The 26,721-nt window shown below is 38.8% G+C and overlaps 1 protein-coding gene and 1 non-coding gene across 3 annotated transcripts in view; both read right to left on the reverse strand.

Moving 5' to 3' along the window:
* Window positions 1-2,539: 2,539 nt before the first annotated feature.
* L2HGDH (L-2-hydroxyglutarate dehydrogenase) overlaps window positions 2,540-26,721 on the reverse strand; it is a 44,053-nt gene continuing 19,871 nt past the window's right edge. For both annotated transcript variants that reach the window (XM_073895184.1, XM_025870091.2), the window contains 5 exons: window positions 24,804-24,838; window positions 18,432-18,599; window positions 17,350-17,507; window positions 15,920-16,051; window positions 2,540-4,641 (listed from right to left, as the gene is read on the reverse strand). In XM_073895184.1, coding sequence (XP_073751285.1) covers window positions 4,446-4,641; window positions 15,920-16,051; window positions 17,350-17,507; window positions 18,432-18,599; window positions 24,804-24,838 — 689 coding nt within the window. In that variant the 3' untranslated portion in view covers window positions 2,540-4,445. The remainder of the gene's footprint in view (window positions 4,642-15,919; window positions 16,052-17,349; window positions 17,508-18,431; window positions 18,600-24,803; window positions 24,839-26,721) is intronic.
* LOC141373331 (U4 spliceosomal RNA) lies at window positions 25,099-25,241 on the reverse strand. The gene has a single exon (XR_012379212.1). It is a non-coding gene; the product is annotated as a U4 spliceosomal RNA (small nuclear RNA).

Here is a 26,721-nt window from a genome sequence, read left to right on the forward strand (position 1 = left end):
GGTATACTTGCTTATATGTAAAATGATTTAACACAAAGTTATTCACTGCAGTACTGTTACAGCAAAAACAAAAGTACCCCAGAAATAATTTAAATAATCATCAGTAGATATAAGGGCTTTGTTCAACAAATAACAGTAAATTCACAGAATGGAAGCTATAAAATCATTCAAAAAGAACCAGGCCACTGTGTTCAGGCTACTTGAACATTATCAAAGAGACAGTGCAAAGTGAAAAGAGCAGGGACTATAACATAGTATGCAGAGTGTGCTACCACTTGTGTAAAAGAAATGGAGGCGGGGGGTGCCTGGGTGGCTCAGTCGGTTAAGCATCTGCCTTCTGCTCAGGTCATGATCTCAGGGTTCTGGGATGGAGCCCCACATCAGGCTCCCTGCTCAGTGGGAAGCTGCTTCTTCCTCTCCCTCTGCAGCTCCCCCTGCTTGTGCTCTCTCACACTCTTTGTCAAATAAATAAATAAAATCTTAAAAAAAAAGAGGCGGGATTTTGTTACATATATCATCTCTGTAAGGCTGTGCAAGAGATATTGACAATTCTTGTTGCATCAGAATGAGAACTGGATGGCTTGGAGGAGAGGAGATTCTTTTTTTTTTTTTTTAAAGATTTTATTTATTTGACAGAGACACAGCCAGAGAGGGAACACAAGCAGAGGGAGTGGGAGAGGGAGAAGCAGGCTTCCCGCAGAGCAGGGATTCTGATGCAGAGCTCAATCCCAGGACCCTGGGATCATGACCTGAGCTGAAGGCAGATGCTTAAGGACTGAGCCACCCTGGCGCCCCGAGGAGATTCTTTTGAGTACATTTTGGGGACTTTTGAATTTTCAACCATAACAATGTTGTACTTAATCAAAACATTAATTTAAAAATTTTGTAAATAAAAAATTTCCAACCCCAGGGAGCCTGGGTGGCTCAGTCAGTTAGGTGTCTGTCTTTAGCTCAGGTCATGATCCCAGGGGAGTCCCGCAGCAGGGAGCCCCCTTCTCCTTCTCCCTTTCCCTTTGCCTACTGCTCCCCTTGCTTGTGCTCTCCCTCTCTCTGTCAAATAAATAAATAAAATCTTTAAAAAATTTTTTTCCAACCCCATTATAAACACTTGCTTCAAGTATTAAAAAATATAAGTATTAGGGGCACACAGCAGGCTGTCAGTAGAGGCTGCGACTCTTGATCTCAAGGGTTGAGTTTGAGCCCCACATTGGGTGTAGAGATTACTTAATAAAATCTTTTTTTTAAAAATGGAGGTATTGGGCGCCTGGGTGGCTCAGTCATTAAGCCTCTGCCTTCGGGTTGGGTCGTGATCCCAGGGTCCTGGGATCGAGCCCCGCATCGGGCTCCCTGCTCGGCAGGAAGCCTGCTTCTCCCTCTCCCACTCCCCCTGCTTGTGTTCCCTCTCTCGCTGTCTCTCTCTGTGAAATAAATAAATAAAATCTTTAAAAAAAAAATGCAAGTATTGTGGGTGCCTGGGTGGCTCAGTGGGTTAAGCGTCTGCCTCTGGCTCAGGTCATATTCCCAGGCTCCTGGAACAGAGCGCTGCATCGGGCTCTCTGCTCAGCATGGCGCCTGTTTTTCCCTTTCCCTCTTCCTCTGCCCCACCCCCTGCTCTTTCTCTCTCTCTCAAATAAATAAAATCTTTTAAATTAAAAAAATGGAGGTGTTAAACACATACAATACTCAATCATAAATTTCAGTTAAAATTAATATGCTATATTAATTATTTGATAAATAGTAATTTTGTCTTTTTAGAATTTAGAACGGCTTTTGAGAGATAACTTGAATAATCTAAGCACATCTCAAATTTTAAAAGACAGAGAAAATTGTACCACTAATATTCTCCCACTGAAAAGCATTTTCAAGGACTTACTCAACATTTCTCCCATTTACTCTCTCCTACTTCCTCAATTTATTTAAAGCTACAAGTGCTGCCTGTCAGAAGCAAACCAAAGCAATGCCACAGGAAGCAATAAATGTCATTGTCACTCACTTTCATGGTTTGTTGCTGTAGCTAATTCTGGTCCTGTTACAGTCCACCTGCTGAAAAGAAGCTGGAGCAGGCTCTCAGATCATTTGCCCTATAACCCTTATGCCCAGAAACCAAACCCTGTAAGAGATAGATAGCATACCAGAATGTCTTCCTAAGAGAAACTATAATTATTTATGAAACTCCAATTTGATTTATTGCCCCCCCACCTCCAACAAAGCATTGTGTGTTTCTATGTTACATTATATATTCTGCTATGGAACAGAAACAATATTCCCTGGTGCTCTGGAGTATGAAGATGACACTTAGGTCAGCCAGATATTGCCACCATTACCAAACTGAAAGCCGTTTTTGTAAGTGGGGAAGTGCTCTACTTTTTACCTAAAATATAAACCTCATTTTTACATTATACACAAATATAGTTTTTTCATTTTTTTAAAGATTGGCTTCTATTTAAAGCTATGATAGTTCATGTTTCACATACAAAACATTTACTTGAATCAGAGTTTTTATGAAACTAAAAATTATATTCACAACACCAAGGCTCATTAAAATATTTTAATATTAATTTACATTTTTCTTCTCTCAGAACACAAAACTTTTAAATATCATATCAGTATTACACAACAAAACCCGATTGATATAAAGTGTTTTACAAATAGAATAACCTCCACATTCAAAACACTTTCAGTAATTTTTTTCACTTGTATTTTTTGGGGGCATAATATAGACCCAAATGGAATAAGGGTTGCTTTGAGTAGAATAGTTATTTTTGTAATTTCAACCTTTCACAGCTTAGTATATATGCAATCTCACTATTCATGAAACAGAGAATTGTAAAATTTTCCATCTCTTAATAGTCTTGTAATGGAACAGAAAAATATCCTGTGTGTCACATTTCTTGGAGGAATCATTTGTTATGAAGTACCATTAGGGCTGGTTTCTTCTGTGAGTGGTTTCTGAATGCTTTCAAAAAGCTCATCCCAAGTGTCAAATAATTGCCTCATCTATACCTGGGATGTGCTACTTCTTGAACATAAGCTGGTGATATAGCCTTTCAAATTAATGGTTGAGGTAGCTCAAACAATGTAATCACCAAGGCTTGAAGTGAAAAGAAGAAAACAGAAGTTTTTCCTATCAGTCAAAATGCACATCCTTACTCATCTATCACACAGATTTGGAGAGATAAGAGGAAAGAATGAAGAGTGGAAGATTAATCCTGAGAGAGCATATATATGAAGGAATGAATGATAATGTCTCATCTAAATGATGGTTCTGTAATAAAAGTTTCCCCAATGAGTAGGCTGCCATAAATTCATTTATATTTCTATTTTCCAACTTTCTGAACTGCAAGAATCATTTCAACAGATACCACACACGTATATACAGTATACAGTATTGGCACTGGGCCACAATTTAAAATACTCATGAAGTACACATGAATGTAAGGCACTTTTGCGGTTTACAAAAGTGAATGCCTCAAAGTTAGGTATTTCCCCCAAATGAAGAAATATCCTCATAAAAGTTCATAGGATCCCTGAAAACCAAGTAGGCATGAATAATTAGTGATCTTGGCCAACGTTTGAGAAACTCGGTGTGACTGAAAAACAGAGATATAGAGGTAAATAATTTTTAAAATTACAGAGTTCTGTATACCAGTGTCAGGATTCTAAAACTGCTCTCATAAAAAACCTATCAGTTCTAAGTTTTTTTAGTTTCTCAACGACAAAAGACTATGAAGAGTAGGCAAGAACCACTCATGGTGTACTGCTATTTGAATTTAGTGGTAACCCCACACTAAGTCAGTTATAAAAAGGCTGGGAATAATAAAGGCTTTATGTTTCTTTTGTGAAGTTATTTCTTACAAATATTATAGCTAATATAGGATCTTATTCAAACTACTTAAAAATGTGAAATTTCATATATTTTCTTTAAATCAAGAATTTTAAATTCCCAAATACAAATACTGTTGCTCCAAATAATGTGAGTTTTCCTATGACTAATTAAAATTAAAAGGAGGTTTACAACCTACAATATACTATATTTTCTTATTTAGGAGAGAAAAAAAAGCTTAGATATCATAAAGCCAAAAGGTTAAGGGAATAATCAATTTTCTGTGCCATCGGTTAAGGGAATAATCAATTTTTTGTGCATTCGTTCCCAGAAATTCTAGAAGAGCCAAATCTCTAGATCATGGTTGGTGAGGAGAGGTCAATAACAAAGTCAGGGATTCAGGACAGATATAACTGTACCTTGCTTCTTTATTCACAAAGTAAAAGAGCATGGACTTTAAAAAATTATTATTTCTATGTTACAGCATTCTAACAATTCAGTTGTTACCTAAATGAGATACCTAAAAATGAGATTTTCAAATCATTTTCCTTAAAGGATGCAATTAGTATATTCTTGTTGCTGAATGTGGAAATTAAAATGCATACCTAGCTCCTTACATTATTTACAATTTAAATTTTTGTTGTACTTCATCTGCAATCATAACAGAAATTGCAAGAGAAGAAGTAGCAGCAGGGGAAGGTGCATTTCTCACATGAAGAATGCGATTTCCAATATCCCCAACTCCTCCATCAAATACAAAATCTTCTACCAGATTTCCATCCCTATCCAGGGCTTGGGCTCTTACTCCAGCTGGACCTCTGCAAAAGCAAGAGTGGAAGTCAACTGACTGGAAGAGATAGGGCACTTTACAAATCAGTGGTTTCAAAGTATTCTTAAATCAATAGTCTTTATTCTTTTAAATGCACAATTATGCAGAAACCCAATAGGTTTGTGTTTAGCCAATGGCTATCAGTTTGTAGCCTGTCAAATATATCCTTAGCCTAGAGCATAATGCCTGCCATGTAACAGTGTCAATAAATGCTACCAAAGAATACACAAATATTTACTTATATTTGTTTTTCCCCAAAGTAGCAGAAAAATCCACAATTAGAACAGATGATTTAATTTGGATTTATAAGATGAATTTATTATAAAATCAATGGGAATAAATAAGTCTCTAATACAAAGCAATAAAAATAGAAGTTATGTATGTCAGTTGCATTCCTAAGTATCCACTATAGAATTCTATTTATTTTTGCATTTTGTTTTGATTGTAAATTAAAATTGATGGAGAGCAATATTTGCAAATGGCAGCAAGTTATTTTTTGCAGTTTGTTTTTATTTTCAACAGTTTAGCCTTCGCTGATATCAGGATAACCTTCGATTAAACAGAGATGATAGGAAAAGCACAAAAATGAATTAACTTGGCAGCATGTTAATACGGTAAGAGCCTTTACGAATGAAAGTTCTGGCTTTTATAACACCGGAGTTCACAAATTAGTTTTTTTAAGATAGTTAAAACTTACAGATGAAATCTGAATAAAATATTTTTGAATCCAAAAGTACCTCCCTTATACAAGACCAAGCAAGGCTGTGTCATATATTGGATTTGTGTGCAATGTGGTGGCCGCAAATGCCCAGTTCCTAAGGGTGAGACAGCGCAAGCCTGTCCACCATGGCGTTAACTGGCTGAAGTTTGCCTGAGGCCTTCAGTCTGTTGCAGAGGAGCGAGCTAGATGCCACTGTGCAGCTCTGAGAGTCCTGAATTCTTATTGGGGGCAAAGATTCCATGTACAAATTCTTCGAGGTTATCCTCATCGATCCATTCCATAAAGCGATCAGAAGAAATCCTGACACCCAATGTATCACCAAACCACAAGCACCGGGAGATGTGAGGGCTGACACCTGCAGGCCTCAAGAGCCAAGAGCTGTGGCCTTAGAAATGGTCTCAGCTTCCACCACACTATGAGTGGTTCTTGCTGTGCGGCACGGAGAAGATGCAATACTCTCCAGCTCCACCATTACTGCTTATAATATTTGTAAAATTCTTTTTTTTTTAAAGATTTTATTTATTTCTTTGAGAGAGAGAGAATGAGAAATAGAGAGCACGAGAGGGAAGAGGGTCAGAGAGAGAAGCAGACTCCCTGCTGAGCAGGGAGCCCGATGTGGGACTCGATCCCGGGACTCCAGGATCATGACCTGAGCGGAAGGCAGTCGCTTAACCAACTGAGCCACCCAGGCGCCCGATATTTGTAAAATTCTTACCTAATAAACAATTAGGACAGTCATGTCTGCTTAAAGTGTTCTTTGTTAAAATTAGTTGTCTTCAGATTATTCCATGAATGCACTGTCAAAATTATGAAAGTTAAAGTGCAATAACGTTTGAAGACTATTAAGTGATAGTGTATTTTGTTTCTGATACACACTTTTGTCTTCGCTTTATCTTCTTAGGGAGTTTATATGCCAGTGTTTAAAACGCTGTTTGGTATAATAGGTGTAAAATAAATTCTGTAGAAGTGGAATGCAGAAGCTAGCCATGTCATTTGTTGGTGCATATAATGAAACCTACACTTCATTGGAGTGATATAATGCTCTGCTGGTTTACTCTCAAATGGCTGTTTTTAGAGGTTTGGTAAGAACAAGCTTTTTAAAGCTTGGAAATGTGAAGAACATCCTAATCTTTTATCATGATCACATGCAGAATAATAAAGCTAACTAGGGCCCACATTTTGAGGTTGAATCCAATATTCTATTTATATAACTGCTGCTTCTAAAAGAATAGTTTAAAAGAATGCCACCATTTTTAGGAAAACTGAATAAAGCTGTTGTAAGAGGGCTCTCTTACAAATGAAAATAAATCCTGCTTAACTTTAAAAAAAAAAAAAATTACCTCCCTTGGAACTGTTCAGAAAACCGAGTTTGAAAACAGCTGCCTTAGGGGTGCCCGGCTGACTCAGCTGGTAAAGCAGGCAACTCTTGATCTTGAGGTTGTGAGTCCAAGCCCCATGTTGGGCATAGAGCTTACTTAAAATAATAATTAAAAAAAAAAAGGAAACAGCTGCCTCCAAACACACCACAAAGACTCAAGAAATCAGGCAACAATATTAAACATTTTAGTGATTCTGGGCCAATGAAGCCCAATGAAGATAAGTACTTGAGGAAGACAGAACACTATAAGAGCAATGCCCTCTAATGATATTAAGATAATGACAATAATAACTAATAACTATTATTTACTAAGTGCTTTCTCTGTACTAGGAATTCTCTCTAATTCTCACAACAACTATAAGAGGCTGATACCATTTATATTTAACAGCAAAGAAACAGATTAAATAACTTGCCTGAAGTTACACAGCTGGAACTGTTCCTTTGTATAGAGGTAAATAAGAATTACAACAATAAAGGTAAAAGTAATCTTTAAAAGTAATCTAGCCTAGAGAAGCCTGCAGGGAATCTGGGCAGGGGATTTTTAAGGTGTAAGGATTTCCAAGGAAGAATCAGATACAACACTTAGAACACGAAAAGAACCAGACTGAAGCTGAAATTTCTTCGGGTGAGGATACAGATCCGCTGGTACACCATGTTATCAGCCGGCATGGGCTCCATTTAGTGCATTCTCACAAGATGAGCTTATCTCAGCTCATCAAAGAAGCATTTCTCCCCTCTTTTCCTGAACAAAGCTGCTGTTGCTCTTAAGAGCATCTCTAGGAGTTTTCTTGTCCGGCACCTTTTATCTGGCAGAAGGCTAGCATGTAGGGGACACACAGTGGCATGACCAGCCATTGATGTTTAGTAATCAAAATAAAACTTTCCCTTCTTACAGAGGCTTAGTTAGTACATTTCTTTGACTTCCCCTTCTTAGCAAATGTAAGTCAATATTGATTAACAGCAATTACAAATATGTCTATACTTAATTTATTTCTTACAAACACCAATTATCTTCCCAGTGTCCTCTCCCGCCCAAGTGTTCAAAGTGTAATCCAAAGTGTAAAAAACAATATACAATATTGTTTTTCTAAGGACCTCACTTTAGCTCAAACTAAAGTTAACTACTTAACATGAAATGTTTAAAACTACAAAATTCTTCGTGTTCCCTCTTTAGCACTTAATGCAACTTCAGGGTTTTTCTTTGCATGATTATATATATAGGCATTCCCCCACAGAATACTTCATCTTGACAAGAGCATTATAATTTGAAATTTCAGGTAAGATGAACTCTAACTTTCTTAAGGGCTAACATCTTTTTTTTTTTAAGATTTTATTTATTTATTTGGCAGAGAGAGAGAGAACACAAGTAGGCAGAGCGGCAGGCAGAGAGAGAGGGAGAAGCAGGCTCCCTGCTGAGCAGGGAGCCCGACGCAGGGCTTGATGCCAGGACCCTGAGATCATGACCTGAGCCAAAGGCAGACGCTTAACCAACTGAGCCACCCAGGCGCCCCAAGGGCCAACACCTTATACAACACCCCTACTTCACCCTCATGTCTAGATTTGTGCCTTAACATAGTAAATAATCAGGCTAGAAACTTAATTTTTTTTCTTCTAATTCTTTTTTTTTTTTTTTTTTTTAAGTAGGCACTATAACCAGCGTGGAGCCCAATGTGGGTCCTGAACCCAGGACCTGAGCTGAGATCAAAAGTCAGATGCTTAACTAAGCCACCCTGGTGCCCCTTAACTTCTACTTCTTTAAAAATCTATTTTAATAGCTGAAAGAACAAGCTAGCAAATTTAATATTTGTGAATTCAGCTACATCGACCTGTTTAGTGCTATTGTAGCTATGTATTTTGCTATATTTATAGCTAAATTGAATGGGAATGTAAATTCTAAACCCTTATATATGTCTAGAAACAAAAGGTGACTATGTAACTAACAGCATTCCTTCATCTGAAGAGTGCTGTCTTTATTGCTTTATTGTTTTGTGGCAGGCATTATCCTGTGAGTTGGAAAAGAGCTATGAAAGGCTACAGTTGACATCTTTGACCAGTTCCAAATAGGACAATTTAGTATTTTATAAAACTCACCATGGGATCTGTTAATCTAAAAATAAAAGTTCACATGAGCATATTGTATAGGAAAAGTAAACTAGTTCATCTTAATTTCCAAACATGAAGCAGGGGCATTTTTGTTACTAATCTTCACCCTAAAAGGATTGATAAGAGAACATGGTTTTTTTATGCCCAATTTTTGAATTTTGTTGAGAACCTGATTTGGGGATTAGAACTTTTTGAGCCTTTGTATATATATATTTTCTGAGGGCTTGAATAACACAAGCATTCTGTAATGGGAGTTGTGGATTCCTATACATATTCAATCAAGTGTTTTAATTGTTATTCAAATCTTCTAATATTTTACCTGCCTGATCTATCTTCTATCAACAGGTCTTAAAATCACCCACAACTGTAGATTTGTTGATTTCTACTTGCAGTTATGTCCATTTTTATTCTTTGTATTTCGTATCTCTGTTATTATATGCAACAAGTTTATGGTGACCTTCTTTATTGCTAGTAATTTTTGCCTTAAAGTGTATTTTATCTAGGGGCACCTGGGTGGCTCAGTTGGTTAAGTGGCTGCCTTCGGCCCAGGTCATGATTCCAGGGTCCTGAGATCGAGCCCCACGTCGGGCTCCTCACTGAGCGGGGAGCCTGCTTCTCCCTCTCCCTCTACCTGCCGCTCTCCCTGCTTGTACTCTCCCTCTCTCTCTAATAAAAAATAAAAAATCCTTTAAAAAAAAAAAGTGTATTTTATCTAAAATGACTAGTACTCATTCTTCTCCTTCTTCTTCTTCTTTTAAGATTTTATTTATTGGGACGTCTGGGTGGCACAGTTGGTTAAACGTCTGCCTTCGGCTCAGGTCATGATCCCAGGGCCTTGGGATCGACCCTCATCTGGCTCCCTGCTCAGCGGACAGCCTGCTTCTCCCTCTGCTCGCTGCTCCCCCTGCTTGTACTCTCTCTCTGACAAGTAAATAAATCTCTTTTAAAAAAGATTTTATTTATTTGAGAGGGAGAGAGAGAGAATATAAGCGGTGGGGGGTAGGGGGAGCAGAGGAAGAGGGAGAGAAAGAATCCCAAGTCGACTCCACACTGAGCATGGAGCCCAACGTGGGGCTGGATCTCATGGCCCTGAGGCCATGACCTGAGCTAAAACCAAGAGCTGGACACAATCAACTGAGCCACCCAGGTGCCCCTACTCATCTTTCTTCTAATAAGCAATTTGCCTAGCACACAGATGAATTCTTTTAATCCAACATGACAATTTCTGTCTTAACTACTAAGCCACTTACATTTATTGTCATCACCGATATGTTTGATTTCTACCATATTATTTTATGCTATTTAACCTGATTTTTCTCAACTTTCTTGACTTGAGTTTTCTTTTTTTTTTTTTTTAAGATTCATTTATTTTAGAGAGCGAGTGTGAATGTGAGCAGTGGGCAGGGACAGAGGGACAGGGTAGAGAGAGCCCCAGCAGACTCTGCCCTGAGCATGGGGCCAGAGCCAGGCTTTGATCTCCCCACCTCAGATCATGACCTGAGCCCAAACCGAGGCAGACGCTGAACCAACTGTCCGACCCAGGAGCCGAGTTTTTACAGTCTTTTTTCCTCCTGTACCAATTTGGAAGGTATATAATCTATTTCTATTCTTGTATTTTGTTTTATTTATTCAGATGGGATTCACTGTACATCCTGTGAATTTTATGTCTTTTTGTCAATTCTAGGAAATTCTTAAATACTCCTCTTCAAAGTATTGCCTCTTCTCAATTTCTCTGGAATCCTATGAAATATATAGTCTGGAATCTTCTCATTTTCTTCTCCATGTCTTCTAATTTCTACATCATGCACCTTTATCTTGCAATGTCATTCTCTAACTATTCAGATTTACCTTTCAACTTATTTATTTTCTCTTAAGGTAGGTCTAACCAACTATCTAACTTAGTCATTTGAGTTTTAAAATTTAAGAACTATATTCTTCATTTATAGAAATTCTAATTAGTTGGTTTCCAAATTTGCCCAGATTTTTGGGGGGAGGGAGTCTTATTCTTTTTCATGTTTTCAAGTTACTAGGTTATTTTATGGTTTCTGATATTACTATTATCCATTTAAATTCACTGGGTTACTTTATGGTCTAACATTACTATTAACCCAAGTTGTTACAGGTCTAATTCTGGTATTTATTCTATCTGTTTATTTCTCACTTACGGTGTTTTATAACTTTTGATGGCAAGGTCCTGTTCAGAACAGCAGGACTTTATCTAGGAGAAATCTATAGGGGTTGGGTTGAAGTTACGTCCCTCCATAGAGGTTTTACATTTGCTTCTATCTGGTGCTCCAGGGGTATTACCATCCTCAAAGAACTTTTGTTTTTAATGGAAATTTTTAAACACATACAAAAGTAAAATGAATGGCATAATGAACTGGTATCTATATATTACCTAACTTCAACAATAATCAACACACAGCTAATCTTGTTTCATCTACATCTCCACTCACTATCCACCTTTTTTCAACTGAATTATTTTAAACCAAATACCAGATAGCATATCATTTCACTTCATTTCTTTTAAAAGGATTCTTAAAAATAATAATTCAAAACTAATAACTGTTTTGTATCAACAATATTCAGTCTGTGGTCAGATTACCCTGTCTCTCTAATTTGTTTAAAGTGAGAGAGGGAGGGGCGCCTGGGTGGCTCAGTTGATTAAGCGAATGCCTTTGGCTCAGGTCATGATCCTGGAGTCCCTGGATCGAGTCCTGCATGGGGGGGTCCCTGCTCCGCAGGGAGTCTGCTTCTTCTTCTGACCCTCCCCACCTCATGTGCTTTCTCTCTCTCTCATTCTCTCTCTCTCAAATAAATAAAATCTTTAAAAAAAAAATAAAGTGAGAGAGGGAGAAATGGTTAGTTTGAAGAAGGATCCAAACAAGTCTAGACCTTTTTTCTTTTTTAAAGTAATCTCTACACCCAACGTGAGGTTGGAACTCATGACCTGATCAAGAGTCTCATGTTCTATAAACTGAACCAGCCAGGCACTCCTGGATCTACTTTTTAAGTTAATTTCTCAGCTTAAGGTTCCTAGATCAAGATGGTAGTATAAATTCAAACTCTAAGCATTTGTGAGGGCAGGCCCAAGCTTCTAGATTTTTAGGAGATTCCCCCCCCACACACACACACACTCCCCCTACCCCCAAGACCAGGACAGACAAAATTTTCCTTAACACTTTCTGGTGCCAAGAGGATTTTTTTTTTCTAGACTTTCTCTTCACTGAAGGTATAGACCTTCAAGAGCCCCTGGCTTTACACAGGGGTCTCAGTTCCAAGTTTTTACCTATTATAGACAGGCCTCCTTCCCAGCACTTGAGCAGCAATTAAAATATAAGTCCCTAATGTTTTATACCTTGCTTTATGTGGTGGATACATGAGCTTATACAACCACCAAAATCTACTGAGCACTTAAGATCTGCATATTTTACTGTATGTAAATCATGTATCAAATAAAAATAAAGCTCAGTTATATTTGCATGAAAATCAGCAAATCTACCCCCCTCCTACCCAGAATAACATCAGTACCAATTCTTCTTAGTACATGGGTTTTCAATTTTCTCTTTGTTTTTGCTTCTGGGATGCTCCTTACTTTGTTGCATTCACAACTATAACGTATTTCAAGGGATTTTTATATTTTCTCCTGACTCTTGAGTATTTTGTAGTGTGAGGGTTGCCGAATTCTCTAGACTAGTTGTTCTCAACCAAGGGAGATTTTGCCCCCTAGAGGACATTTGGCAATGTCTGGAGACATTTTTGGTTTTAACTAGTAGAGTAGTGGGTAAAGTTCAGAGATGCTGCTAAGCATTCCATAATGAACTGGACAGTCTCCCACAACAAAGAATTATTTGGACCAAAATTTCAGTAGTGCCAAGATTGGGAAACCTTGATCTAGATCACCTTAATTGTAGGAATGTTTGGCTTTCACCTTTGCCTTTCACAATGACATAGTATATAGTCTTTAGCTATCACTCACCATGAAAACATCTTGCCTGAAAATTTACTCTAAAATTCCCCAAATAAGACATTTTTAAAAATGAAATGTGGGAAAAAGTGGGGATCCTGGCATATGTGTCTTCATCTTTTCCACTCTTACAGATAAAACAGATAAAAACTTAAATTACCATGTCAAAATTAATCACAGAACAAATGAAAGGACTTGAGTTAAAATTAAGAACCTTAGAAATCATCACTTAACAATGAGAGATGTATTTGACAGATTATACCTAGTACACGTATTTGACAGATTATAACTTTACATTCCAATCCAATGTTCACCAGTAAATTATTGCCCCAAATGCTCTGGCTAAGCAGTAAGAAGTCAAGCTGGATGCCCTTCGGTGGCAATTTAAGGACACTATCTTAAGCTAAATATCACACTGAAAGTGCAGCTTCAGTTCTCTCTATCTAAAACTGCTTAATATGCTTCTGCCTCAATATTAATGATAGAGCATTTATGGTTTTACTACACTGAGCTGCAAGACAGGCAGGACTTGAGCTTCAAAATGTGTTAAAGTCTAGTGATCTTATTTTATTATTATTATTTAATATTGCAGGTATATAAAGAGGTACAGAGAATAACATAATAAACACCTATTTTTTTTTCTTTTACTAAACAGCTGAAGAAATAAAGCTCATAGATATGACAGAAGCCACCTATGGAACTCTGACCCCATCCCCTTCTCTCCCCAGAGGTGACCACTCTCCCGAATTAGGTGCTTATTACTCCCATGCTCGTTACTATTTTCACAGGACATATACAATCCATAAACTATATATGCTATTGTTTAAACCATATAAATGGTATCAAACATATTTTCTACAACTTCCCTTTTGCTACTGATAATTTCCTTCTTTTAATAGCTACAGGAATCAAGGGAAGGAGTATATGAAATTGCTGAATCTGTTCAGCTTCTCCGTCTCCAAAGAGAAACCCTCTGATTAGGTTGAATTTGTCCCTAAATGTACCTGTCTACAGTGCTGTGTGCCCTTTTCTGCTACATGCTAATGAATCTGGAAAATGAAATTCACATCCTTATACTCAGAGACAGGGATACTCACCAAAACCCAGTTCTACCATATAAAATCCACTGGTCTAAAGAGTTTTCCCTTCTATGAAAGTGTGGTAATAGAATATGGGGAGTGAATTCACTGCAACTGTTCATATACAGAATTCACTATGTCCACCTATCGTGGGCTTTTTTGTTTTTTTAAAAATTTTACTTAGGGGTGCCTGGGTAGCTCAGATGGTTAGGCATCTGTCTATGGCTCAGGTCGTGATCCCAGGGTCCTGGGATCAAGCCCCACATTGGGCTCCTGACTCAGCGAGGAGCCTGCATCTCCCTCTACCTCTGCCTCTCTCCCTGCTCATGCTCTCTCTCTCTATCTCTGTGTCTCAAATGAATAAATAAAATCTTTAAAAAAATTTATGTTTATTTGAGAGAGAGAGAGAGATTAAGAAAATGAGTGGGGGGCACCTGGGTGGCTCAGTTGGTTGGGCGACTGCCTTCAGCTCAGGTCATGATCCTGGAGTCCCGGGATCGAGTCCCGCATCGGGCTCCCTGCTCAGCGAGGAGCCTGCTTCTCCCTCTAACCCTCCCTCCTCTCATGTACTCTCTCTCTCTCTCATTCTCGTTCTCTCAAATAAATAAATAAATCTTAAAAAAAAAGAAAGAAAGAAAATGAGTGGGAGGAGGGGCAGAGGGAGAAGCAGACTCCCTGTTGAGCAGGGAGCCCGACATGGATCTCCATCCCAGGACCCTGGGATCATGATCTGAGCCGAAGACAGATGGTTAACCGACTGAGCCACCCAGGTGCCCCCACCTATTGTGTTTTTTAAGGAATATTAATAGCAATAACAGATACCAGATCTGACCAATCTATTTTCAGATATAAAACATAAGGAGTCTGCTAAAGCAGACCACTGAAAACACAGAAGCCTTTATTTATAGGTGAGTGAAAGAAAAGAAAGCCTAGATATTTTTATCCCTTCCATTTCATGAGGTAAGTAGAAGGAGTGAGAGAGATAAGAGTAAAAACATTAGCTAGGTTTTAATAGTTCTAAGGATTCAAAGAGGCTGGGCTGAGAATGATACCTTAGAGTCAGATTTAGACCATGACGCTCAGTTCCCCTAAGGGAGACAGCTGACATGATTACTGCTCTCTTTCCAGGCAAGTTCAGCAGCTGTTACTGAGAAGACAGACACTCAGTACCCTAGAGATTCATGGAGAGATGGATTCACGGACAGACAGTACTTCAAAGTACATTGCTGATTAGGCCTAACAATAGCTTAGTCAGGGAAAATGGTGAACACCCTAAAATATCACCAAAGAGAAAAAGAAAATAGGCTTTTATTTAGGACAATGTACAGCTCAAGTCCACAGAGCCTTTTATCCTTGAGAAAAAAGTTATCCTTCCTTTTTAAGTTACCCTTCCTTGGCCTCACACCCCTGGAGCACTAGGACTCAGACTGCCTGTTACCACACTACTTCCCACTTCTGGCCTGCAACTACAATCCCTGTTGTGGAGTAGGACCCAAGAAAGAACAAAAGAGGAAGAAAGGAAGATGTCACATATAGAGGTGTATCTAAAAGGTTGTAAAATGCAATCAAAACATAATGTTTTCTGTGTTTCTTACCTAGTTAACATGGTGATCGATGATGTTACACAGAATTAAAACCAAAAGGCTTTGCAATGACAATAGTGAGTAGCCAGGGAGATTAAAAAATTTCAGGCAAGATGTTTTTATCATGAGTGACAGCCAGACATGAAGGTGAAGGTGGCATCACAATATAGCTGCAGTGGACATTTGAGTTTAATGCTGTAAGGTAGTCTAGAAAGTTATAAATGCACCTAATCCGGGTACTAAGGGCCAGGATGCAGCAAGGCCTGATGCCTGCACTGCAAAGGGAACTCAACAGCTTGCTGGGAAAGAGAGAACACACAAAGATTCAGTGGGCACTCGGACTCTGCAAGTGTGCTTATAAATCACCAAGTCAGAACAACCTCCCAGGGTCACCTAGGTCATGACCATATTTGCAATCCTCACAGTTTTTCCTTACCTCAATATATCACTGACAGTAATTTCAGGGATAAACTTTTGAAGGTGCTTCACTGTTGCACTGAGAAAACAGGCTTTATACATTTCGTTAACTCCATAGGAAAAATTCTGGAACACCAATTTAATCAAGCCACTGAAAGCAAAAAAAAAAAAAAAAAATCTTTATAAGAGAAAGCAATTCTTTATTACTATAAAACATCTTTACAACTATGAGATTTGGGGGGGTGGCATCACAGAAATATAGGCAAAATAAAAAAAAAAACATGTATTAAAAGAAAATCAATTTTTGGTCAATATAAGAAGGAAACTTCATCAAAGGAATGAATACCTTCCAAACTTAAATTCCCAGGGAATGCTGGTTTCAAACTGGAATTCTATAAAGCCTGCCAAAAGCAAGGTTTTCTAATGCAAATGGTACACGCTTTCAAAACCATACCTAAAAGGTAACAGACCTTTAAGTCAGAGCCATTAAGCAAATGGAGTATCTACCCTATTTTTCTTTAGTGAGCCAGAGGGAAGATACTCCAGATCCTCAAGTGAGACTCTACGGAGCCTGTGTGTACATATATGTGCTTTTATAAGCACACATGCTAGGAAGCCCCATCCTAAAATTTCTGTTTCAGAATCAGTAAGGGTGAAACTCGAGTACAGCCGGACAAGCTTTCTAGTGATTTTGATGTGAAACCCTCTACAGTTTAACACTGTTAAAAGGACCAAACAAAATACCTCACTGAATTATTCTTTACAATAATAAATAATCTGCCATCTAGGTTAACACAATTTATTGTTAGTTTTCCACGAAAGGAAACAACTTTGGTTATCAGCAATTTCTCTAGTGGTTTTCAAAATAATGGTGACTGGCTTGAAATGATCTTATCAACGTAAGGCATCTACTAATTTTGAAGGAACTTTTTTTTTCCAAACTCAACTAGAAGATTAGCCAAACAAGATTTGGATTGTCAGATGTGTGTTTGGCTCTTGGTCTTGTTCTTTTTGACCAAGACACTACCCTGGCTCATCAGAATTTTCTTTTTTCTTTCTTTTTTTTTTAAAGATTTATTTATTTGACAGAGAGATAGAGCTAGAGAGCACAAGCGGAGGGAATGGCAGAAGGAGAGGAAGAAGCACCCTCCCCAGTGAGCAGGGAACCCAATGCAGGCTCAATCCCAGGCCCCTGGGATCATGACCTGAGCCAAAGGTAGACGTTTAACCATCTGAGAAACCTAGGCATCCTAGAATTTTCTTGAAGTAGTTAAAACATTATGTTTATTCCACAAAGCTCCTAATCTGGATTAACAAAAAAAATCAATATCCCAATTACAAATACGAGGATTTACACAATAAATAGAATATCAAGAAAGATAAAATTTCCCACATTAAAAACATAGGCATATAAAATCTTTTTTTTTTTTTTTACATAAATAAAGTTACCTCTTCATAATTACATCCATAACATCTCTGGCACTGAAGTCAAAGGGTTTGTAGCCCTCTCGTTTAAAGGCAAGAACCGCATTAGGCCCTAGCCAAATACTGCCGTCCATCCTCGGTGTGAAGTGAACCCCTAGGAAAGGAAACCGGCTATCTGGGACCTATGGATTTAACATGGCAGAGTTATCATTTCATATTACATTCTATTATATATGCAAACACTCAACTAGTAATATAAAACACTTTCTTCCGATGCATTTAAGTTGCATTACTTTTGATCTGTTATTCAGATAGTCTTTTCTATATTTATATAACACGCTTCTGCCTAGAAATGCCACACAGGAAACAGTGATGCTATTGATACTGATATATACCGTCCCATGTGTTCCTCTTTCTGGATTAAAAAGAGAGAGAACTGTACTAGTTCAGGCTACCGCACTCCCCAGCCCCTCACCCACAACTAGGAATGTATGTGGCTGGCAAGTAAAATCAGAGCTGCCAGGAAAAAACACTCATTTATAGTATAGGCTTTTAGAAAGTGGAAATGCATTAGGTTGAAGCAGATAAAATGTATGTTTTGGCACCATCAAAGACATTAAATAGCTGAATAGTGGCAATTTCATCTGGTTCAACTACCTGGTAGTTCCAGAGAGAAGAATAAATTCTTCCTGGAAATGGCTGTCTATACCATGAAACTACAGAGTGGTCACATCCCCTTTTCTGCACCTATCTATCCTGAACTGAGATCTTTCTCAGCTGGGTATCTGGGCATGCTGTAAGGGAAAGTTCTCTTATGTGCTCCTTCCACCAGAGAGGGGGAGGAATTGGATTCTTCATAGTCCCTCCCATGGTACACTCTGCTTTCTAGAGACATGCACTTGTAGGCACTTAATTACAATTTCATTACCATGATTTCAGCATAAAGATTTAGGGATTTAATGACAAGAGAAACAGGTGAAATGCTTGTTCAAAAAGCACTTCAAAATAGCTCTTAACTTCTGACCCAAGTAAAAGTTTTTGTTTCGTTCCCTTTTTGCCCACAGCCATCTGGAGAAGGGTGAAAAGGCAGAAGCATCATTACCTACCGGATAAATATTTCCTTTTACAAGATAGCATTTTTCTGGCTTCAAGAGCAGGTAATCTCCCCGGAATGGTACAATTCGAGGATCAGGATTACAGCCACTCAACTCTGAAATACGGTCTGAGTAAAGTCCTGCACATGTCACAACATACTGACACTGAACCTCCTCTCCCTAGTGCAAAAGAAAATAAACAGTAGCAAGTAGAGAGGAGAAAAATAGGTCAAGGGGGGAGAAGAGGTGATAGAAAGGATAGTAAGGGTACAGAAATGGACTTTTTTCTTTTTATTTCTTTTAAAAGAAGAAATTAAGTGCAAGTATCAGCAAAATAAGTTCTTCAGCGTCTAGGTAGCAGCTAGAAACCTAGGGTACTAGCACACAAGATGTCACCTTAAATTTTATACTTTAGAGGTACAATCATTGACGTTGCAAGGATACTTAAGTTAGACAAACACACACCCCTATTTTACTAAGACCTACCATGAAACTTAACTATTCGCTGTATTAAGAAGCAAACTTCATTTAAATGGATGGCTCCCACCAATATGGCCTCCTCTGTATTTGAGACAACTTCTGTCGTATCTATGAGTAACTACCCTGTTACTCTCAGGTTGCTTCCCACTCAATAATCTTGCTCAACTCCAACCCACCAACCAATTTCTCCTTCCTGATCAATATGTACTTTGTAAATTGAGGCTACTTTTGAAATCTCATCCCTTCAATGCACATTCACCAAGAACACACACTATAGTTAAGGTTTGCTTTAATGACTAGGAGACTACTAATCTTAGGCTGCTATATTTTCCCATAAATTGTATTTTGTGATCATCTGCATATTTTTTGCTCTACCCTGCCAGCATTAGCCCATTTGTCACCCTATTTCCTAAATGATTTCATTTAACCCCAACTCCCTACCACACTCTAATTCCCATCTCTTTAATTCTTACAGATTACATAAGAAAAATTTAATTAAAAATTAAAATTAGTGCCCCCCCCTTGCTCCAGGTAATTTCCTGTCCCTAGACTTGTTTCTCATAAAACCTGTTTCTGAAGCCTCAGAACTACATCTTGACATTCTCTCTTTCCAGCCCTTACTGAAGAGCTATGTCAACAACAACAACAAAAAAAATGCCTTCTTCTAAATAGGCTAATATCTTTCCGGTTCATCTAGAGGTATACCAAAAGTACTTGAAATATTTTTATGTGAAATCTACTAGTTCCTACTTGAAAGGTCAGCAATTCTTTTGTTCTTAGAACATAAAATGTAAATAAGACTTATGATAAATGCAAAGATAAGAGAATTTGTAAAATGGTACCACCATGCAATAACCTAGAAATTCTCTTTTAAAAACTCAGGGAACAGTTCCAAAGAAAGAAATGACTAAAAACTTTCATAGGTACCTGAAATAATTTTATGCCAAACATGAAATAATAATTAAATTCAGTAATACACTAATTTCACATCCAAAATCAAAATTTAGGCAAACACTGATTTATTTGTTCAAACAAAAATTTCTTTAAAAAAATAAACTATGCATCTCTCTTGCTATTTCAGAAGTGAAACAGACTTTTCCCCCGTATATAACATATAAATCTTTAGTTTGCAAATCCTCTCCCCCAAACTTTATTTATTTATTTATTTTTTAAGAGAGGGAGGAGGAGGAGGGGCAGAGGGAAAGGAAGAGAGAGAATCTTAAGCAGGCTCCATGCCCAGGGCAGAACCTGACACAGGGTTCAATCTCACAACCTTGAGATCATGACCTGAGCTAAAATCAAGAGTCAGACACTTAACCGACTGAGCCACCCAGGCGCCCCCCCAAAATTTATTCTTAATTTAACCTCTTTTAACCTCTCATAAAAGCACAGACATTCAACTTGATAAGTTGACTCAAAATTTTTAATTATTAAAAAAATGTTTGGGCGCGTGGGTGGCTCAGATAAGTGCCTTCTGCTCAGGTCATGATCCCAGGATCCTGGGATCAAGTCCCACATTGGGCTCCCTGCTCAGCGGGGAGTCTGCTTCTCCCTCTGCCTGTCACTCCCCCCTGTTCATGATCTCTTTCTCTCTCTCTCTCGCTCTCTCTCTCAAATAAATAAAATCTTTTTAAAAAGTAAATAAAAATAAAAATGTTTAATTTTATTTAACTATACTAAAGGTAAATGCCAAAATAAAAGGCAACAGTTATAGCAACTGTGGGTGAAATACATTTTCACTGGTATCCCAGAGGCCCCTGCCTATCTTCTATCACATGATGCCATACTCTAGTGAAAATGGCCCTTCCGATGAGGGCGGGAGCAGAAACAGACTTTTAATCCTTCTTTGAATGGAGATCCTGGATGCTCTGTCAGTCACTTGGGCCACATGACCCAGTAGATCTGATGGTAATCAGGGTGTCTGTGGCAGACAGCGATGTTTTATGGAGACTTTGGTAGGTCCCTATAGGCAAATCACAACACAGAACTTTAGGATTTTGGAGGAAAGTTATACCATCTGCAGATAACTGTCTTCCTTTTGAGAAAGTGCTTCTGGCTTTGACTCAATACTTGACCACAGATCACTAAGTTACCATGTGAACTATCCATTATTAACTGTATGTTGTCTGACTCACCAAGCCACAAAATTGGGTGTGTACAGCAGTACTCTGTCATCAAGGGGTAGCAGAATATACAAGATCAGGGATGTACAGGTCCTGCAGGCATACATAAGTTACAGAGGCAGGTGGCTCAAATTCCCATGGCCCCTAGTCCTGCTAAATTACCTCCTCCTTTTCCAGTTGCACCTGTGGCCCTATGGGAAGGTCTCCATGATCAGTTGACCAAGGAAGGAAAAACACAGGCCTGGTTTACAAACGGTTCTACACAACATTCTCGCACTTGAAACTGAACAGCTACAAACCAGAGCCCCACTCAGGAGTGACCCTGAAGGACTGTGGTGTAGGGAAATCTTCCCAGTGGGCAGAACTTTGAACACCATACCTGTTGTTTACCTCACCTAGAAGGAAACATGGATAGAAGTACAGGTCTATACTGCTTCATGTGCAATAACTAATGCTATGGCTGGTTGGTTAGGAAAAGGAGCTCCGGAAAAAAGGTAGGTGAATGGACCTCTCCAAACAGGCTCAGTGAGTAAAGATATTTGAGTTCCATGTGAATGTTCACTCAGAGTAACCATGGCAGATGAAGATTTTGATAATCAGTAGACAGGATGACCTGATCTATGTATGTTAATTAGCTTCTTTCCCCAGGCACCCCTGTCCTTACTCAATGGCTCCCTGAACTAAACGGTTAGAGCAACAAGGACGGGGGTAATGCATGCATTCAGCAACATGGATTTACTCCCCAAGGCTGATCTGCCTATAGCCACTGCTGAATGCTCAATCTGCCAACAGCAGAGATCAACAAAGCTACTGATATGGTCCCTGGACCACTTCAATCAAATAAAAAAAAAAGAGAGAGAGAAAGACCAGCACTTAGTCCTCACTGAAATAGATATTTGCTCTGGATATAGATCTGTCTTCCCTGCTTACAATGCTTCTGAGGAAACCACCATCTGTGAACCTACAGGATGTCTTATTCACCATTATGGTATTTTGCCCAGAAGCATTACTTCTGATCAGTGAGCTTATTTTACAACAAATGAAACATAACAATAAGTTCATTCTTGTGGAATTCACTGATCTGACCATTTTCTCCATTGTCCTGAAGCTGCTAGGTGACAGAAAGTAGAATGGGTTTTTGAAGATTCAAAACAGAACTAGCTGGCTGGCAACACCTTGCAGGGCTGGGGCAATGTCTTTCAGGATGCTCTATATGATTACTATATGGTGTTGCTTCACTCAGAGCCAGGATTCACAGGTTTAGAAATCAAGAGGTAGAAATGGGAGAAATGGGAGTAGCTCCTTACTATTACAGTAATTCACTAGTGAAATTTTTGCTTGCTATCCCCACAATTTTGGTCTCTGATGTTTAGAAGTCTTGATTCCCAAAGGAGAAATGCTTCATTAGAGAATAAAAAATCGTTCCATTATCCTGTAAGTTGATACTGCCATACCTGACCACTTTGGGTTCCTTGTATCAGTGAATCAACCGGCAGAAAGGATTACTGTACTGAAGGGGGAAACTGGAAATGAGTCTCATGGAGAATTAGGGTTGCTACCACACAGAGAGTACTAGGGATGATAAAGAGAAATATGTCCCAAATATATATCTCCCGGGGGTCTCTCTTAGTATTTCCATAGATTGATATAAAAGTTAATGGAAACCACCAAAACCCAAAATAGGCAGGGCTACTAACGGCACAGACACTTCAGGAATGAAAGTTTGAGTTATCCCACCAAACCGGAACATGACTAGCTGAGATGCTTGCCAAGGGCAAAGGAGCTATGAAATATGTAGTAGGAGGAAATTATAAATATCAGCTATAACCATGTGATCAGTGAGGGAAATGAAGAATGTCGTGGTTATGAGTATTTCTTTCTGACTTTGAAATAAATATATTTGACTATATATTACCCAATTCTTTCCTTCTCCTCATTGTTACGGATTGAACTGTGACCGTAATTCCACAAGTGCATATGTTGAAGACCCTGCTCTTAAGGTGACCGTATTTGGAGACAGAGCCTTTCGGAGGTAGTTAAGATTATATGAGGTCGCCTAATCTGTCTGGAATGACTGGTGTGTTTCTAAGAGTAAGATAATAGAGACTGCTCTCTCTGTATATGTGCACGCACAGAGAAGAGACTACGTGAGGACCCCACAAGAAAGCAGCCGTCTACAAGCCAAGAAGAGAGATCTCACCAGAAACCAAGTCTGATGGTACCTTGTTCTTAGACTTCGAGCCTCCAGAACTGTGAGAAAATAATTTCTGCTCTCTAAGCCAGCCAGGCTGTGGTATATGATAAAGAAGAAGACTGATACACCCATCTCTACCATTTCTCCATTATCTAACACGGGGCTTTTCAATCTCAGTGCCACTGACATTTGGGGCCAGATACCTCTTTGTTGTGGGGGCCTATCCCTCATATCCAGCATCCCTGGCCTCTACCCACTAAATGACGGTAGCGCTGACCCCCTCTATCAATTGTGACAACCAAAAATGTCTCCAGACATTGCTGAATATCTCCTGGGTGGCAAAATCACCTCCAGTTGAGAGCTACTGATCTAATATATTTAAGTAGTGGGTAACCTTACATCTCAGTATTTAAGTTAAAGGATCTCGAAGAGGGAATGTGACTCAGCTAAAAAGAAATGAAAATCACCCAAAGATGGATTGAGTGGACTTCGTATCTTTTTTGGAGAGTTAGCATGCCTTCAGTTGTATAAAAGATAGCTGCATCGTGTAGGTGGAATCATAATTTTTGCTACTGTCTGTATTTGGTAGTTAAATGTGGTCATAAGTAAATGGATGCCAAATTGAAAAGGGATGGACTGTGGGTGTTTAACCTTGTCAATTTGGTTGAGCTGGGAACTCTAACTGATAGAATCCCCTTCCTTGTAATGGTTCCAACTTAAAGTTGACCAAAATAGGAATTCCATATGATTTGGCAGGCAGAAGTAAAGCAGCAGCCATTATTTTCTGAAGGTCATTCCAGTCTAGTGTGGTGACAAAAACCCACTGCTAAGTGAATTACAGCTCCATATTTAGCTCTGCTTCCCAACTATTGATCCTACTGACCAAGTGCTGCCCTCTCCCACTACTTGGGTGAGAGGCAAGAGCTACCCCAGAATGCTTCATGAGCTTCCCATTTGCAGTTCCACTTTAGCAGTTGGACACACTTGGCTTCGCAGACTGGCTGGAGATGCCTCTGATCTGCCAACTCCCCTTCTGAACCTGTGCTTCCCCAGATCCCTTCAGAACTGTGTAAGACCTAATTCCTGTAATAAATCCTACAACCTCATTAATGACTCTACTCACGTGACTGAACTCTGATCAGAGAATATACAGCAAATGCAATGCTTCCGTGCCATTCAATAGCTCTTGTTTTAGACTACATGGAGATGAAGGAAAGCAGTTCATTTCCCTCTGAGCAATCTGCCCTCCACCAAAGTCCTCTAACTGGGAGAGAGTTAATAAGTTAATGCAGCTAAGTAGGCGGAGCAATAAAATATTTATCAGTTTTGCCTTAAATACACCAAGCACTTATAATCGTATTCTTCGCTGGCACAATCACTTTGTGAAGATATTTTCAGTTGAAACCCTTCTTAAAAAGCAAGCTTTTTTAAACTGCTCTCAAAGAATTTCTCTCAGAATAACTTCTACATTAGACAAAATTCATCCAAGAACAGAAAACAGCACTGTGATTAATTCAACTTTTATGGGAGGAGAGGGAATGAAAGTAGATAAAGTAGATGCAAGTAGTGTTGTTTAAGAATCTTTACCTTTGTATTTCTTATAACGATTGGATATTTCGTCTCTGAAAAAAAAAAGAAAGAATTAGTGAAAGATTTATTTTTGGTAAAGAGGGCCTACATTTTTGAAATATTATACTAGTAACAAATGTCAACAATTTTCTTATCTTGTAACCATGAGTGCCTCCCACTTTTCATTCTAAAGCTTTTTATGAAGTAACAAGATTAAACTAGTTCATATTTGATAATATATAAAACTCTGGCCTCTTTTTAAACTTGTTTTAATTCATTTAGTCTATGCTTATAAGCCACTCCCCACCTCAGATCCTACATAGGCAGTCCCAGCTTTTCTCTGAACTACAATCCTAGAAACCAAGCTGTAAAATAGATAGATCATCATTAATCACTTAGCAATAATCACACCTCGGATAAACCTCATTGGCTACAATACTGCCACTGCGCAACACTGATCATCATTAATTAGTATGTATTTTCGCAAAGGACTAATGAGTGCTTTTTGTCTAAGTGCTGTAGGCTGAGTCTTTGCAGATCCTAGGCTGCATAGAGAAGTAAGAGTTATCACAATACAAAAAGTTCCAATAATAAACTATTTATAAAATTAGTTCCCAATCAGGCACATGGGATTTCAAAGTCTTAAAAAGCATATGTACACCAGGTAAAGAATATGATTTGCTTGGATCATAAATTTGATTTTATGCTACCTACCTGTACCAATCTTAATTACTTAACAATTTTGCTCATCATATTAGTATTTAGAAGGACACTGGGAGAATGATTCAAATGGCCCAAATCTCCTTAAAAACCAGTGAAGGGGGGCACCTGGGTGGCTCAGTCATTAAGTGTCTGCCTTCTGCTCAGGCCATGATCCCAGGGTCCTGGGATTGAGCCCCACATCGGGCTCCCTGCTCGGTGGGAAGCCTGCTTCTCCCTCTCCCACTCCCCCTGCTTGTGTTCCCTCTCTCGCTGTGTCTCTCTCTGCCAAATAAATAAATAAAATCTTAAAATAAATAAAATAAATAAAAACCAGTTAAGGAAGAACTGAACACTATACTTTTTCTCCTTCAAATTTCCCAATAGCAAAAATGTCAAAAAAATTCAAGGTTACAAACCAATTCATTTGGTTTAAAAAAAAAATTATCCGCAAAACGAAGCAAAACAAAACAAACTCTAAGTAGTCTACAATGGTGGGGCGCAGGGAGAGTTCAAAATGGCTGAGTCATACCCTGTCTCCTGACAGTCTGATTCATTAAGACTGGGTGATGCTAAAATCTGCATTTTTCTTTAAAGATTTTATTTTTAAGTAATCTCTACACCCCCACATGGGGCTCAAAATCACAACCCTGAGATCAAGAAGTCGCATGCTCTTCTAAGCCAGCCAGGCGCCCTGAAATCTGCATTTTTAATAAGCATCCCCAAGGGATTCTGACTATATATCTACAAAATAAGTAAGTGTCTAGAGGCTAGTGTTTTATTAACAGTCTTGGCAGGTCAGGTTTTAGCGCCAGTCAGTAGTGTCCAGTCAGTGCCAAATTCTATCAGCTCAAGACTCACCAGAAGCCCCAGTTCTCCCACATCCAATCTCACATTCATCCCTTTTGCACCTGCATCCAGGTCTGCACCCTACTTTAGCCTAGCTTCTGGTGGCCCTCCTGCCAGTACCACCCCAGCCAAAAATAGCTGGCTTAGAAGTCAATACAAGTGGGGTGCCTAGGTGGCTCAGTCGGTTGAGTGTCTGCTTTGGGCTCAGGTCAGATCCCAAGGCCCCGGGATCGAGCCCTGCACTGGGCTCCTTGCTCCACGGGGAGCCTGCTTCTCCCTCTCCTTCTGCCTCCAGCACCCTCTACTTGTGCTCTCTCTCTCTGTCAAATAAATAAATAAAATCTAAAACAAAAAACAAAAAAAGAAGTCAATGCAAGTATTCAAAAAA

Source organism: Callorhinus ursinus, unplaced genomic scaffold (genome assembly GCF_003265705.2).
Source record: "Callorhinus ursinus isolate GAN/ISIS: 27379988/994484 unplaced genomic scaffold, GSC_fseal_2.0 scaffold8, whole genome shotgun sequence".
In the NCBI taxonomy this organism is placed as follows: Eukaryota; Metazoa; Chordata; class Mammalia; order Carnivora; family Otariidae; genus Callorhinus; species Callorhinus ursinus.